General features: G+C 37.5%; 1 protein-coding gene across 2 annotated transcripts in view; it reads right to left on the bottom strand.

The window, feature by feature from the left end:
- Window positions 1-15,513, bottom strand: part of sort1 (sortilin 1) — a 68,454-nt gene that overhangs the window by 27,377 nt on the left and 25,564 nt on the right. For both annotated transcript variants that reach the window (XM_003220225.4, XM_008109419.3), the window contains exons 2-6: window positions 9,818-9,877; window positions 6,192-6,265; window positions 4,971-5,073; window positions 4,254-4,418; window positions 1,033-1,106 (exon numbers count right to left, since the gene is read on the bottom strand). In XM_003220225.4, coding sequence (XP_003220273.3) covers window positions 1,033-1,106; window positions 4,254-4,418; window positions 4,971-5,073; window positions 6,192-6,265; window positions 9,818-9,877 — 476 coding nt within the window. The remainder of the gene's footprint in view (window positions 1-1,032; window positions 1,107-4,253; window positions 4,419-4,970; window positions 5,074-6,191; window positions 6,266-9,817; window positions 9,878-15,513) is intronic.

Genomic DNA, 15,513 nt, shown 5'->3' with positions numbered 1-15,513 from the left:
GTCTTATAAACACAGGGCCCAATGTGTTCTAGCCAAAAAATAACTCTATAACTTTCTTCATAGGAAAGAGGTTTAAAGATTTCCATAGGGAATTCAGAACACTCCGTTTCTAAAACTTTGCTAAAATCAGTGTGGCATAATTTTCATCTGCTTTCCTATGAAGGTCATGAAAATATTTATTAGCCAACAATAGATAAGGCTATTTCCTGAAATAATACATTTTTCCATATCCCCTGGGATTCGATTTCTCCTTCACTGCAATATTATTGTTCACTGCTAATTGCAAATATTTGTGGCTATATTATTTTAAGGAATTGTCATAAATGTGAGTTAGATCACAGTGTAGTGCCATCTATGTAGACATCCTTTTCAGCCTTTTTGAAAAGCTATGGTCATGAAATATCAAGGATTTTATTTAAACTGGAAAAATGTGCCCTGTTGCTGAACTATTCTATTATTGTCCAAAGTGCCCTCAAGGTGAAAATTATGTTAATTGCAACACTTAACATGTAGCTACAAAACTAGATCTTTGTATAGGCTTCAAATAGGCTTTCAAGAGTTTCTGCTTTTACGATGTTTATGTTTTATGTATTGATTCATTGTAATTCAATGTATCTTATGTTGTTGTATTTTATTGTTGCATTACTGGGCTTAGTCCCCATGTAAGCCGCCCCGAGTCCCTTCGGGGAGATGGGGCAGGATATAAGAATAAAGTTATAATTACTATTATTATAAATATATAGAGAGAGCACTATATATTCCTTATATTGGTGTTATGCATACAAAGTGTTTAAAGAGTAAAACTGACAGTACACACAAAAATGTTATAGAGATGCTTCTGAAAAGGCAAATTACTACAAACATGACCATAGCTTTCAAATGATTTGTCTGGGCTATGGAAAAAGCATTACAGTATTTTATCATAAGGATATTCATCCTTCAGTTTTTGTGAACAGACATTTCTGGTGCAAGGAAAAGAATATTGAACTATTAACTCTCCCTGGAGAGTATGTTTGCTTTTCAGCTGCTCACCATTTGGCCAGGCAAACATCTTTGTGGATTTCTTTCCATATCTCACCAAAGGTCTTGGATACCCACAGGCTCCCCTGAAACATTTAGAAAATATTGCTTATAATTTAAGGCACCACATTCAAGATCCAAACACTAACTTTAACTAATATTTCGTCTACCTCTTCATTAAAAAAGTGTGCAAGCATTTAAATTGTTAAAATACATTTGAACATAGGAAAATATGGTAATGAGAAAAAGAAGAGAGGAGGAAGGTAAAGTACTTCAAGTAATACATCAGAGCATTAAAGCCAAATGCTTGCTAGAAAGGAAATGCCTTTGCAAAGCAGTAAAGTGACAGAAAGTTTCAAACGATAGGTTTGGGTCAGAAAAAGCCCTCTCCTGTATCCCAACCAAATAAATAGAAAAATCTGCATTGGGTATTGTGAAGTGCAACAAGAGTTCAATAGAAGAAAACGGCCCTTCGAAATGTCCTGGCTCCAAATTGTTGAAAGCCTTCTATCTCAGAAACATCCCTTTAGACCAAACTCAGAAAGAGACCCAAACCTTATCCTCCTAATAACCAGCTTACAACAACAACAACAACAACAACAACAACAACAACAACAGCAACAGCAACGAGATGTAAATTTGACAGTAAGAGCATATTCCAACTAATCCAGGGACTTACATTTCCTAAAAAAGCTTGGTTCGGCAGTAATGTATGCCTTGAGAAGAATTATTCCAGAAAAGAACTATATGTTGCCAGTGCAAAAAGATTTAATAAAGGCAATTATATCACCCAAGTTTAGTGTAAAGTTGATGCCTAGAATAACTCACATCATCTATCTATCTATCTATCTATCTATCTATCTATCTATCTATCTATCTAAAAATGTAATATGCTGTTTTACTATGGAGTAAACAGCAAAACCACTGAACCAAAACACACCAAATTTGGCCACAAAAGGCATAGTCATCCAGCCTATGTCTTTCAAACAAACAAAAAAACCCAGAAATTGGAGGACGAGAAAGAGCTGTTTTCCGCCTTTAGAAACGGCTCAGAAAGGCAGGCCCCAGCACCTTTAGGCCCTGCCCACTTTGTATCCTAGGAATTCCCTCAGCCAAAATGGCGCCCAGGGCACAGGCAGAGTGCACTTAGGCCTCATCCACACTGCCTATAAAATACAGATTATCTGATCTGAACTGGATTATATGGCAGTGTAGACTCAGGTCCCTCCCACACAGCTATATAACCCAGAATGCAAAGGCACATAATCCACAGTATCTGCTTTGAACTGGATCTTGAGTCCACACTGCCACATAACCCAGTTCAGGGTGTATTTTATACAGCTGTGTAGAAGGGGCCTCATATAATCCAGTTCTAAGCAGATTATATAAGATTATAAATATAATATATAATATTTACTGTGGTATAATACAGAACAATATAAAGAACAACACTCCGAAAGCAGGGAAATTCCAGACAGGAAACAATCAGATGTCTATTCTAAACAATGTAAAGAGATATGCAAAACACAATGATGGTTCAAAAACATATGTTATAAACACAGTATGTATATTAGAGCAACATATACATTCAACATTCACAAAAATAATGCCCTGGTCAATGTTATAATATGCAGACATATCTTACTAAATATTATCAATCAAACATAATAATATAAGAAACTGCAAACCTAGAGGCTTAAATACGGACTAGAGGAATCTTTCAAATACTGCAGAGACTTTGAGTCAGTTTGACTCTAGTCCGTATTTAAGCTTCTAGGTTTGCCGTTTCTTATATAATTATGTTTGATTGATAATATTTAGTAAGATATGTCTGCATATTATAACATTGACCAGGGCATTATTCTTGTGAATGTTGAATGTATATGTTGCTCTAATATACATACTGTATTTATAACATATGTTTTTGAGCCATTATTGTGTTTTTCATATCTCTTTACAAGGAAACAATCAGGGCCAGCTAACACCTCCCAACAAAGGATTCCCCCAGGCAGGAAGTATCCAGGCTTTGAAGCTGCAAGGCCATTAAATGTTAATCAAGGTGACTGATTGCAGCATTCATACTTGCCACACCAAGACTATTAATTGCTATTCAATCTGGGCAACCAAAGATTCCACAAGGTAGAAAGCGGCCAGGCTTTTAAGCTGCAAGACTATTCAGTGCAATTCAAGCTGGCCAAACAATAATTCCCCTACAAAGTAAGTAGCCAGGCTTCAAAGCGGCTCTTTGATTGAGGGTGCTACTCCAGCTCGCCCAACAAGCATTCCCCTAGCTATAACACAGCCAGGCACTGAAGCTGCAAGGCTATTCAGTGCAATTCAACCAAACCAACAAAAAATTAACCTTGGTAGAAGGCAGCCAGGCTTTGAAGCAGTGGTACTACTCTGTACTATTGAAGCTGACCAATCAAAGATTCCCTTAGGTAGCAAGCAGCCAGGCTTTGAAGCAGCAAGGCTATTCATTCCAATTCTAGCAGCCCAAAAAACCATTCCCCTAGAACACAAGTACCCAGCCTCCCAAGTATCAAACCTATTCTATTTTATTCCAGCTCACCAAACAAGGATTCCCATAAGAAGAAAACGGCCAGGCTTTGAAGCTGCAAGACTATTCACTGCTATTCCACCTGGCCAACAAATCATTCCTATAAGCCACAGCAACGCTTGGCCAGGCACAGCTAGTAGTACTATAAAGCTGCTATTTTTAAGACATAAAAATATCCCTGTTCAAGCCTTCACCTGAAAGTTTGAAGAGCCAAAAAGTTGGTGAAGTCTCTGACCCCAATATAAACCCCACTCTCCAAACATCTTTACATACCCAACAACATTTAAGGCCATTGTGTTTGAACATAATGGTCTGAAAAGGTTATTGTAACCACACTTGGCAGAACATAAATACAGAGATCTTGAAGAATCCTCATATGGCAAGATCTCTTATATTGGAAAGAGTCTCTGATGTTGCATTTAAATCCTGTGTATCTGCCCACATCCCCACTACAAATTTAGGATTTCACACATGCAGGCAAACACCCGAAGAGAACTGTAGAAACCTGTGCTAGCTGCAATCACATCAGAACGGATCACTCAGGAGTATGCCCAAACACATACACACATATTGGCTTCTTGCAGCCCAGAAACAAGGCTAAGGATATCACATTAGTAAAGTAATGAGTAAACAGGCTATTCAGATTAGTCTAACACATAGCTGCCATACTTACCTCAGTACTGAGGGCTAACAACAAATCAGAATTTTCAGGGTGATACATTATTTGTGTCAAAGGATGGAAAGGGAGATCTGTCAGTACAAAGTTTTTTGCAAAATCGGATGATCTGAAGATTCGGCCTGTATGTTCCGGTCCAGATCTGTCCCCTGTCAATATAACCTGGACAGAAATATGCAGAGGAGGATCATCTCTCCAGTTCTAACACATGGCATGGACTCACATTACCATCAAAACAGACATTATCAGAAGCTATGACTGCATGTTTAAAACAGTGCAGTGTTGAAGTGCACAAATCTGTATCTCACATGTCCCAATGTCATTTAAAAGGTTCCAATAAAAAGCATACAGTAAACTAAAAATTCAACTGCATAGGAGGACAAAATGCTAAGTTACTTTCAGATATTATCCTTCATTCTTTTGTCCCTTGTAGAATTCTGTACACATGGCAAATCTTCACTGACAAATTAATGTAGTTTGATATGGTTCAATGCTATGGAATCATGGGAGTTGTAGTTTGGTAGTAGTTGTAGTTTGGTATCAAACAACATTAATTCTACAGTGTAAACACACCTCATAGTCAGTGGTTAGGGTTAACAGGAGCTGTAGAAGTAATAGTCTGACAACATCCAGAGTTCCATATGTCCTCCACCCCAACATAAAGGATAGGATTGACACTGAGTTTCCAAAATCATAACAGTAGGCTCTTCCTACCTTTCCCGAATTCTCAGGTCCAATAGCCATTCCAAACTCTGTTCTGATGAAAGTGTTGTTAATAAGATCCGTGATGTCCGTGAAAGTTTTTCCATAGTCTTCACTAAGATTTCAAAGAAACATATAATTTTAAAAACTTAATATAAAGTTATTGCATTTGGAGGCCTCTTAAAACAACTAAGGACAAAATAAGTGACAGGAAGGACTGGAACATAGAGAATACTTAACTCTTACATGTTGAGGTTTAATCATGAGAAGAGCAATGTGTATACAGTACCTCATCATAAGCTTGAGAACTTTTAACATAAACACCAATCTCTAGAAAAATTATATAATGGAGTAAATCACCCTTCAAATATAAATGTTACACATGGGGATATAACATTGCTCAAGGATTTCTCTTTCACTCTTCATGTGTTTGCCATGATAAATAATGAAGCCACAAATTTAAAAATCAATCAAAATTCATGCAAAAACATTTGATCTAAAAAGAGGGACATGTGATCATAAATGGCACTGTGTGCCATTAAATACCTACAGGGGCAGAACGGACTTTGCCTGACATTTGAAAGACAATAAATACATCACCACATGAAAAAGGGAGCGGCATACATAGCAAGCAACTGTAATAATGCAAACCACCCCAAGGAACTGATGCAAAACATATCATGTCGCCCATAGAAAAGCTTTTCTATAGTTTACTTTTGCTTTGTTTTTTGCTTCCATCTGGCAACCAACTGCAGGCGATATAAATTAACATTTTGATCTTTGTGGGGGCTAGTCCATGGATGAAACATGAGGAATGGCAAGAGAGTAGTGAACACATCCAACACAGCCTCTGAGGATGCCTGCCATAGATGTGGGCGAAACGTCAGGAGAGAATACTTCTGGAACATGGCCACACAGCCCGAAAGACATACAACAACCCTGTGAAAGCCTTTGACAACACATCCAAAATTCTCAAAACTTTTAAATGCAGATGCAATACATCCCGGCGTTAAGTAATGAACCAACATAGGGCTCATAACTGACTTTTTAAAGAAGAAGGTTATCTCACTCAAAAGTCCACCCTCAGCTTGCTTACTGCTGTATATAGGCAATTTGAGGGTAATCCAAAATAATTATACAGTATTTAGGATTTGGCAGTGAATCCAACAATACAAAGGTTTTTGGATTCAAGAAAAGAGGACCACCTTGTATACACAGTTGCAACACCCATACCTTCGATAGAGTTTAGACTGTCCAACAGTTACAATCAGCAGTGGTACCTGGAATGTGGTCAACACAAGAATAACCTGGAGGGAAGGAGAACAGCCTGTTAGCTTTGATAGACTTAAGATAACAGCTGACACTTGCACTGTCTTAAGACCGGATAACTCTTATCCCAATAAGGATAGAGTTATACTTGGTGATTTAGGGCACAATTTATTAAAAATGTGATTTTTATAGTTGCTTTTTGGCATGCTCGACGGGTCTCAGACACGTTTGAATAGTTATGCAGATCACAATGCACATTCAGAAGGCAAACAAAATACAGATAAACTGAAAATCATTTTGACTTCCTTTCAAATATGTTGTATCTATCACTTTAATTTTCCTATTCTTGTTCAATAACCTTTGGAAAAAGGAATTTCTTAGGGCAATCACCTAATACTTAAAATGTCTTATCCTGAAGTGTTAAAATGTTCCAGAATCAACAGAGAGGGTAATTCACTTAATCCCTGATATATATAATTGATCTGCTTCAGATTTCTTGGTGTCACAAGACAGAGTTCTACTGACTGGTATCATTACTGCAGGCTACAACTGTGCCATAATTGTTTTAGATATTGACAATATGATAAAGATATATATTGTTACTACAACAAAAGGAATATGTTTTATTCTTCTCTTGTTTGTTTCATATAAACACCAGGTAGGAAGCATGGCCAGCAAGATGCTGACCAGCAGATACTACTCTAAAGGGTGAGGCATTTAAGCATCTCTGTGGCAGGTACAAATACTGAATTACAAGATGTTCATGGTAGTTCAAAATTAGAGAAGACCCTAAACATGTAATTCAGTCCAGATTTGATCTCCGTATCCAGTTCTGAACTGGCTGCACCTAGTTTTTCACACATATAATGGAAATGCATGTGTGCACAGAGAATTTATATATGATATTTTAAGAATAATTAAACTATTTGTACTCCACCACCATCTCCCAGAGGGACTCAGGGCAGCCCACAGAGCACTCAAGGTGTAATGTGCAAGATACAAAAATGCAAAACAAAATATTAACATTATAAACAACCAACATAACATCACAATATCGCAATACCCCTAATGAAAACAGTGAAATACAGCAACTGCTGCAAGTAAAAACAGCATAAGATCTGTTTTTAACCTAGAGAGGAGTCTTGGGACAGTATAACACTGACAGGCTTCATCCTGGTCTCTTATTCTTATTCTAAATATTTCTGCAATAGAAAGATTTTGACCGGGTGCTCAAAGTGAGGTATAAATAATAATAATAATAATAATAATAATAATAATAATAATAATAATAATAATAATAATAATCCTAGACACTTGGGAGGTGTGCGACCTATGATACAATACAAAAGCCAGCATAGTGTTCTTGTTTGCTGTGTATTAACCTTGTTGTGTATCAAATGATAATCATAATAATAATACATAATGCCGGAGCTAGGGAATCTTCCCCAACAGTGCATTCAAAAGCAGAACTACCACTACAAAAAATGTACTATTATTTGAAGATAAGTGTACTCTCTTATAGAAAACACAAAGAAAAGGACCTCTTGTGATAATATTGCAACAATGCTTGTCCTGCTACTCTTTTTGCTTCATGAGACAACTCTGTTGGACCAAATGATATCTTCCTGATATTCCACCCTCTAACATCAAGTGTTCCCATCCCATTTGTCTTTCTCTATAGAGAAAGGTGCTTGGCAGTTGCACTCTTGCTGTGGTTTTCACTGGCAGGAAAAGGTGCATGAAGCAACCTCCAAAGTATTCTTTAGAAGTGCTGCTCCAATCCACAACTGAATATTAAGATGGCTTGACTTCCCACTGTCCTTTCTCAGCTCAAGTACTTAATTCTCAAATTGCAAATGAATCCAGAGATGGCTCTATGTGAGAGGACAGGATGGCTTGAGAACTGGCCTGGCAGATGGAATTTAGCCTACAGGCTGGAGCTTACCCCTCCCTAAACTTAGTAAAGGTAAAGGCTTCCCCTGACGTTAAGTCCAGTCGTGTCTGACTCTGGGGGTTGGTGCTCATCCCCATTTCTAAGCCGAAGAGCCGGCATTGTCCGTAGACACCTCCAAGGTCATGTGGCTGGCATGACTGCATGGAATGCCGTTACCTATCGATCTACTCACATTTGCACCCTAAACTTAGAAAGATGAAAAAGCAGGACTGTTTAAAGGCAGGCCTAAATATATACATTCTTTACCCCTAATTATACAACAAGGAATTTTTAGATGATTTGCTTGAAGTATAACGTTGACAGCAGACATGGTACACTTTTGATGGCTAATAAAAATATTGCTTTTTTGTGATTTTTATATTTTGTTGCATATACATTCTGAAGCAACTGTAATAGTTTTGTGATCTTTGCCATCAGGAAGTAAATGTGATACTTATATTTTGTCCTAAGCTGGAATTGGAAGAGCAACACTCCCTCTTATGACTTTCTAGCAACTCTTTATTGCTCGGAAACACTTGATTACAACCTAAAATACTTTGAGAATTATGTTTGTGAAAAGCAGGCAGCATTTTTGGGCAGGATATGAAGACAGGGGAAGAATATTTCCTCCTCTTTGACATGGTATCACCTCTGAGGCAATTTTTACTTTAAGTCTGGATGAATAACTGGATGCTTCTTATCAAATTCAGTGAGTTACACAACATCATGACACCTACACAGCTTCACATCATTGTCTTTGCCATGGGATGGATGGCAAAAAGTGAGAGAAGAACCTGAATGACTTGCAGTACCGTATATACTCGAGTACAAGCCTACCCGAATATAAGCCGAGGCACCTCATTTTACCACAAAAAACTGGGAAAACATTGACTCCAGTATAGGCTAAGAGCGGTAAATTTCAGAAACAAAAATAGATACCAATAAAACTACACTAATTGAGGCATCAGAAGGTAAAATGTTTTTGAATGTTTACATAAAACTGTAATTTAAGATAAGGCTTTCCAACTCTGATTAAATCATCATTCTCATCTTCTTCAATGTAAATGTGCTTATGTATCCTTTTAATAATAATAGAGTAAAATAATAAATGTAATAAGACTAACAAATACAGTCAAATAATAAATGCAATAATAAATAGAGTAAAATAATAAATGTAATAACAATAATAATAAAAGAACGAAATAATAAATGTATTAATAGTAATAAAAATAGAGTAAAATAAATATAGTAGTTACAATAAAAATAGAGTAAAATAATAAATGTAATAACAATAATTAATAGAGTAAAATAATAAATGTAAAATATCAATAAAAATAAATGTACCATATATACTCGAGTATAAGCTAACCAGGATCCTCACGCGAGTATAAGCCAAAGGGGAGGGGGGCTTTTTCAGTCCTAAAACAGTGTAACTCACTGAATTTGATAAGAAGCACCCAGTTATTCATCCAGACTTAAAGTAAAAATTGCCTCAGAGGTGATACCATGTCAAAAAACTCAGTTTATACTCGAGTAGATACGGTACTTGTATCTGGAGAGAGTCACTCTTCATGATTCATAAAGCATAAGCAGATCACAAAGAGTGGGAAGATCAAAATGAAAGCATTCTTGTAATTTTAGATATTTTATTACTTACCCCAGTGCTGTCTCCAATCCAAGAGAGGGATACTGAACCACTGAGGTCATTGAAGATGCGCTGTAAAGAAAATTAATTATAATTCAGATTTCTGCTATTGAAACCTATGCAAGAAAGCAAATAACCCCTTCCTCTTGCTTTTAGGGTGATTAGCAATTGTAAACAAATTGAATATCAATTGTGATTTGAAGATTATAGCTATTGAGCTTAAGAAACCAAGGAAGACAAACTGTTAAGAACTGATCCACTAATTTGTCTGTAATGTTTGCTTAGATTCTTTTCTCAATGCAGGTTTGAATTAAAGAACAATTAAAAAATAAAGGTGTGAATGAAGTTTTTCTAGATCCATGAATGTGCAATATATATTGAAATATATATGCATTCAATCTCTCTACTAGGAGACTGCTGGTTTTTGTTGGCTCTGGAAGCCAACAAAAGATTTCATGCGGGATTTTTTTCCACTACTTTGTAACCAGTCAAACAACATGCGAGTGGAGTGTCAGTTCTGTTTCTCTATCACTAACATACACAGGAAACTGCATGGGATACAGGCAAGTTGCAATTACCATTGATTGACATCATTATTTTGACATCATTTGGAAATACCCAACTATTTGTTAACACCAGTTTTAACTGATCACTATCCAAACTTTCCAGCCTTAATAATAGCTTATATTTCCCAAAACAAACAAAACAAACTACGCAACAGCAATGGGACATCACTAGGGTAAGTGAGACCCAGTGCATTAATTTATCCCCATGGACATCCTCCCATATCAAGCCACACAGAATCCATAGCAATTTCTTCTGTACTAATGTTGCTCATAACCCATAAGTCTAAATTAAATCAATTGCACCCAGGTTGCCACTTGAGTGCCAAGCCATAGAGAAAAGGTAGGTATACATTTAAAAAATCTATTACTACCATCAACAGTTCTTTTAAATGTGGGGAATCATGGCAACAAACCACATTTTGTATCTTTGAAGTGATACTAATTAGCAATATATACCAAATAATATTGGTGGCTAGAGATTTTTATAGATGCCAAACTGCTGATGAAAAAACATTTGAACAAATGTATCAAAGAAACCAGTCCATCCTCCAGGAAATAATACCCGGCTGCTCACTGGAGGGAAGGATATTAGAGGCAAAGCTGAAGTATTTTGGCCACATCATGAGGAGACAGGAAAGCTTGGAAAAGATCACGATGCTGGGGAAAATTGAAGGAAAAAGGAAGAGAGGCCGACCAAGGGCAAGATGGTTGGCGGTATCCTTGAAGTGACTGGGTTGACCTTGAAGGAACTGGGGGCGGTGACGGCCGACAGGGAGCTCTGGCGTGTACTGGTCCATGAGGTCACGAAGAGTCGGGAACGACTAAACGACTGAGCAGCAGCAGCATCAAAGAAAGAGAAACTATTAATAGATGTACACAGAATTTACTGAACACTGATAAAACAAAATATACCTCTAAAAACAAAATTATGAAAGATCACCTTAAAGCTTGGCAAAACAAACATGGTCTGTATATTAAGAGAATAGAAAGTCTAGCTGAGACATGGAACATCTGAAAAAAGTTACAGAACAATCAAAAACAAAACAAAGACATATGGCTCAAGAACAGGCACTTCTGGCAAACAGTATTACAGGAAATATTTTAAAAATAACCAAGAATAGGAAATATAATCTGTGTAATGAACAGTATGAAATGCTTGATCATATTAGTTCCTTCAGTAATTTTGCACAGACTGAACATAAGAAATGCAATGATAAAAGTGGCTGCAATTATATATTGGATCTTTACAAAAAGTATACTCATCTACAGGAAACTGGCAGGAACATAAGTCTTTAAAATCTACATGAAGCTGCTGGGAGAGATCATTCGGAGTTTCGGGGTGCGGTGTCATCTGTACACAGATGATGTCCAGCTCTGTCACTCCTTTCCACCTGTCACTAAGGAGGCTGTTCAGGTCCTGAACTGGTGTCTGGCCTCTGTGTCGGACTGGATGAGGGCCAACAAATTGAAACTGAATCCAGAGGTCCTCCTGGTCAGTCGCAAGGCTGAACAGGGAATAGGGTTACAGCCTGTGTTGGACGGGGTCGCACTCCCCCTGAAGACACAGGTTCGCAGTCTGGGTGTTCTCTTGGACTACTTCCTTTCTCACCTCGAGTTTTAATCTAGTGTTCATGTGGCCCGCCCTTGGTTTTATTGTTCTTTTGATCTTGTTTAATGTAGTGTATATTTTCTTTTATTGTGTTGTTTAATGTGCTATGATTTGTTGTTCTATTATATTTTGTTATATTGTATTGTTCTGGGCATGGCCCCATGTAAGCCGCCCCGAGTCCCCGTTGGGGAGATGGTGGCGGGGTATAAATAAAGTTTATTATTATTATTATTATTATTATTATTATTATTATTATTATTATTATTATTAATAGATGTCCTGCAACTATCGGATAGATGTGGCTGTGTAAGCTTAGTTAACTGCAGTCAATCAACAACTCTCACAGAATTGAGCGGGGGGGGGGGGGGGCACAACTGCTTGAGAAGGAAGGCAAAATGGGGGAAGAAATATTGCTCCAAAAGAGATGAAAGGAGCGGTTAGAAGGATTGCTGAACTACTGCCGCTTTTTCTGAAATTAATGAGAGGAACAGTACAACACCGCTGAAAGAATTGCTCCTGCAATGAATATGGTGAACACCCCCGTCAATATCACCATCTGACACCAGCTGAAGCTCTCTTGCAACCTCCTTGTGCCAAGTTGCTCCCATCACTGCCACGGCCACCCACTCCACTCTCTTCTTCCTAGTCCTGCTTTAATGCTCTGGTAACTACTGGCAAGTGTCCCAAAGAACAGGGCCTATATATCCCGTACACCCGACTAACATGAAATCCTTATCCAGGTCACTCCAGCTGGGGCCTGCTAGCCAAAGAATGTAAAGTGAAGTTCAAATTCACTATCTGGTAGTTCCCGCCTTACCCAAGACCACACCACACCAGGCCATGCCAAGTCATCCAGGGTTCTGGGAAAAAGGGGTCAGCCCAATGCCGTGGGTGGGTGGAAAGCCACACTAAGCTCCTGAGCAAAGAAACAAATTCCCTGCATGGCGGGACACACATTGCTTTTATTTATTTTAAAGTGAAAGCAGCTTGTAAAATTGAGAAAACAGATGTGCAAAAAAGTACATAACTTTTCTGTTCTTATTTTTTTTTAATCTTGAAATCAACTTCTTCAGTACTCTTTTATCCAAAGCAGCGAAAGAAAAGATGTTCCCACTGATTTCCCATTCTGCTCACCATGGGTGAAAAAGCAGCTCGAAGAGAGCAATTTTAAGTTCTAATTAAGTCTTTCCTCTTCAAGTTAAATCCACAGCCTAGGATTACAAATGATAATAGAATACTCATACAGATAAAGGAACCATTAAAATGCAAATTGTATGTTCTATGAATCCATGTTCCCTGCAAGTTTTTACTCCTTGACATCTGTGCAAAAGGGAAGCAGAAGCTGCTCTTAGTAATACATAAACCAGCAGCAGTGTTTCCTGCTTAAAGAGATGTGTCATTGTTACCAAAGCAAGGAAAACAATTGCAAACACAAAACAAAGACAGGCTCTACCTCCACCTCAGAAAGGTCACCAAATAATATGTTTCAACCTGCTCATGGTGCCTTGCTTATATCTTAGCTTTGGCAAACACCTGGGCTCTGATCACTACAGCTGTCATAAACTAGAAAATATTGTCAACCAGGTCTTGCCTCTCCCAGACAGGAAATGCTGGTTTGAGAATAGTTATTAGTTATGTAGTAGTGATAAGCTTTAAAGTCCCCTGGGATTTGTACAGAAATAGAAAAGCAATCAAAGCACACAACAAATAAGGGAAGTAAAAAAGCTGTATTTTTAGCATTAAAAAAGGTGAAGGGCTTTACTCTTAAGAATCCAGCTGTGACTGCTGATTCCAAGGAGAAAGGATGGTGTTAATGATTGCACACCACCATCTGTTTTCAAAAAACGTTTTCCCTTGGGTCACCAGTTCAAGTTTTATACACAGAACTGGGGAATACCATCATAGTTTGTTTTGCAACCTGTTAAGTAGTTTACTGGGATGGCTGAAAGACAATGCATTTTAGGAACATCATTATTTAATTTAGAGATCACAGAAACAAAACCCAAACTAGGTTCAATGGCATTCTAAAAGCATAATATCTGGCTCAAACAGGCCCCAGACTTCCCTGCGAGTTTGTGACATTATTTTAATCATGGGGGCATGAGAGAGTTACCAAAAACTGCATTCTGTAACATGTCTGATTTGAAAAGCGATTTAAGAAAGAGTTAAAATAGAGTAACTGTATCAGCTAGAACTGAGAAACTGATCAGTAAATGCTGTGAGGTTAAATTACCCTTCTTGGCTATGGAAACATGGCTTTAATTAGTAACTAGCCTGCAGAAGGGAGAGGTTGCTAAGAACTATTTGTGTACAGACCACTCCTTGCTTGGCATGGAAGGGTCATGCCAATACACTTCCTGAACTGTTCGAAACTGTATCTCCTTCAAAGATATGTTTAGCTTTATTAAGAAAAGTTAAATTGCGGACAGAATTAAAGTTAAGAAATAGAGACAGAGATAACTTAGAGGAAAATTCCGTGAGAAAACTGGGGCATACCAGACCAAAGAAAAAAGCTAAAATGTATGGGTATTAATAATGATATGAATCAGACTACTTTCTTAAGACACGTTACTCTAATACACCACTTCCCTGACATCAAAGGCAACATCCATATTATTCTATAATATTTTCACACTCTGCACCCATCACCATAACATCCAAAAGAATCTGGAATGTCTTATTTTGCTGCAATGTCAGTAACACCTATACAAAGGTGTTTGCCACTTCATTAGCTTTTGGCAAACTAAGAATAACATGTCTATTGAAATATTCAAGTTAAATATTTCAAACTGCCACTAATTCTCCTCGATATCTCAATACTTTTTAACACCACCAGCCACAATATCCTGCAAAACTAGCTTCACATACTAGGACCAGGAGACACTGTATTGTAGTGACTTAATTCCTAACTGCAGGGCTTGTTTCAAAGGGCTGAACTGAGGGACTGCCTTTTGTTTAAACAATGAGGTATGGCAGTCAATAATTTTTCCATGAAAAATTGTAAGAGCGGCAATAGGATAGATGAGCAAGGTGTCATCTACAGATGTGAAGACAAGAGAAATACTAGGAAGGATTCAGGAAAAAAAAGGTTTTCCTTCATTTCTTCTGAATTGTATTAATTCTATTGTATTAGTAATGACAAGTAAAATATAAGATATTTTAAGTAGATAAAATTAACACCATGTAGCAAAGTTGTTCCTCATAAAAGAACATTTAAAAAAACTAATCTAAGAAAAATGAATTCTGCCTTTCAATTCAAAATGTACACGATAGTTTGTGGGAACTAATAAACTGGAGTGCTGCAAAATTAATGTAGTCCTCTTGCTTTCAACAGAAAATTCAGGTGTGCACAGGCTTGATTTTCTTGTTTATTTGGTATGGATACTGCAAACATTCAGTAACTACACACTATCTTTAGTGAAAAGACAAGCAGAATTAAAATATCTTATGGAAGGTCAGTATCCAGGCCAAAAGGTACCACATACTGTGGGGGGGGGGGGGGGGGAAGTATTTAGTCAGATACCAATTGTACA

The sequence above is a fragment of the Anolis carolinensis genome, chromosome 4, assembly GCF_035594765.1.
Source record: "Anolis carolinensis isolate JA03-04 chromosome 4, rAnoCar3.1.pri, whole genome shotgun sequence".
Taxonomy (NCBI): Eukaryota; Metazoa; Chordata; class Lepidosauria; order Squamata; family Dactyloidae; genus Anolis; species Anolis carolinensis.
Note: the sequence above shows the minus strand (reverse complement) of the source record. Positions and strands in the feature narration are given on the sequence as shown.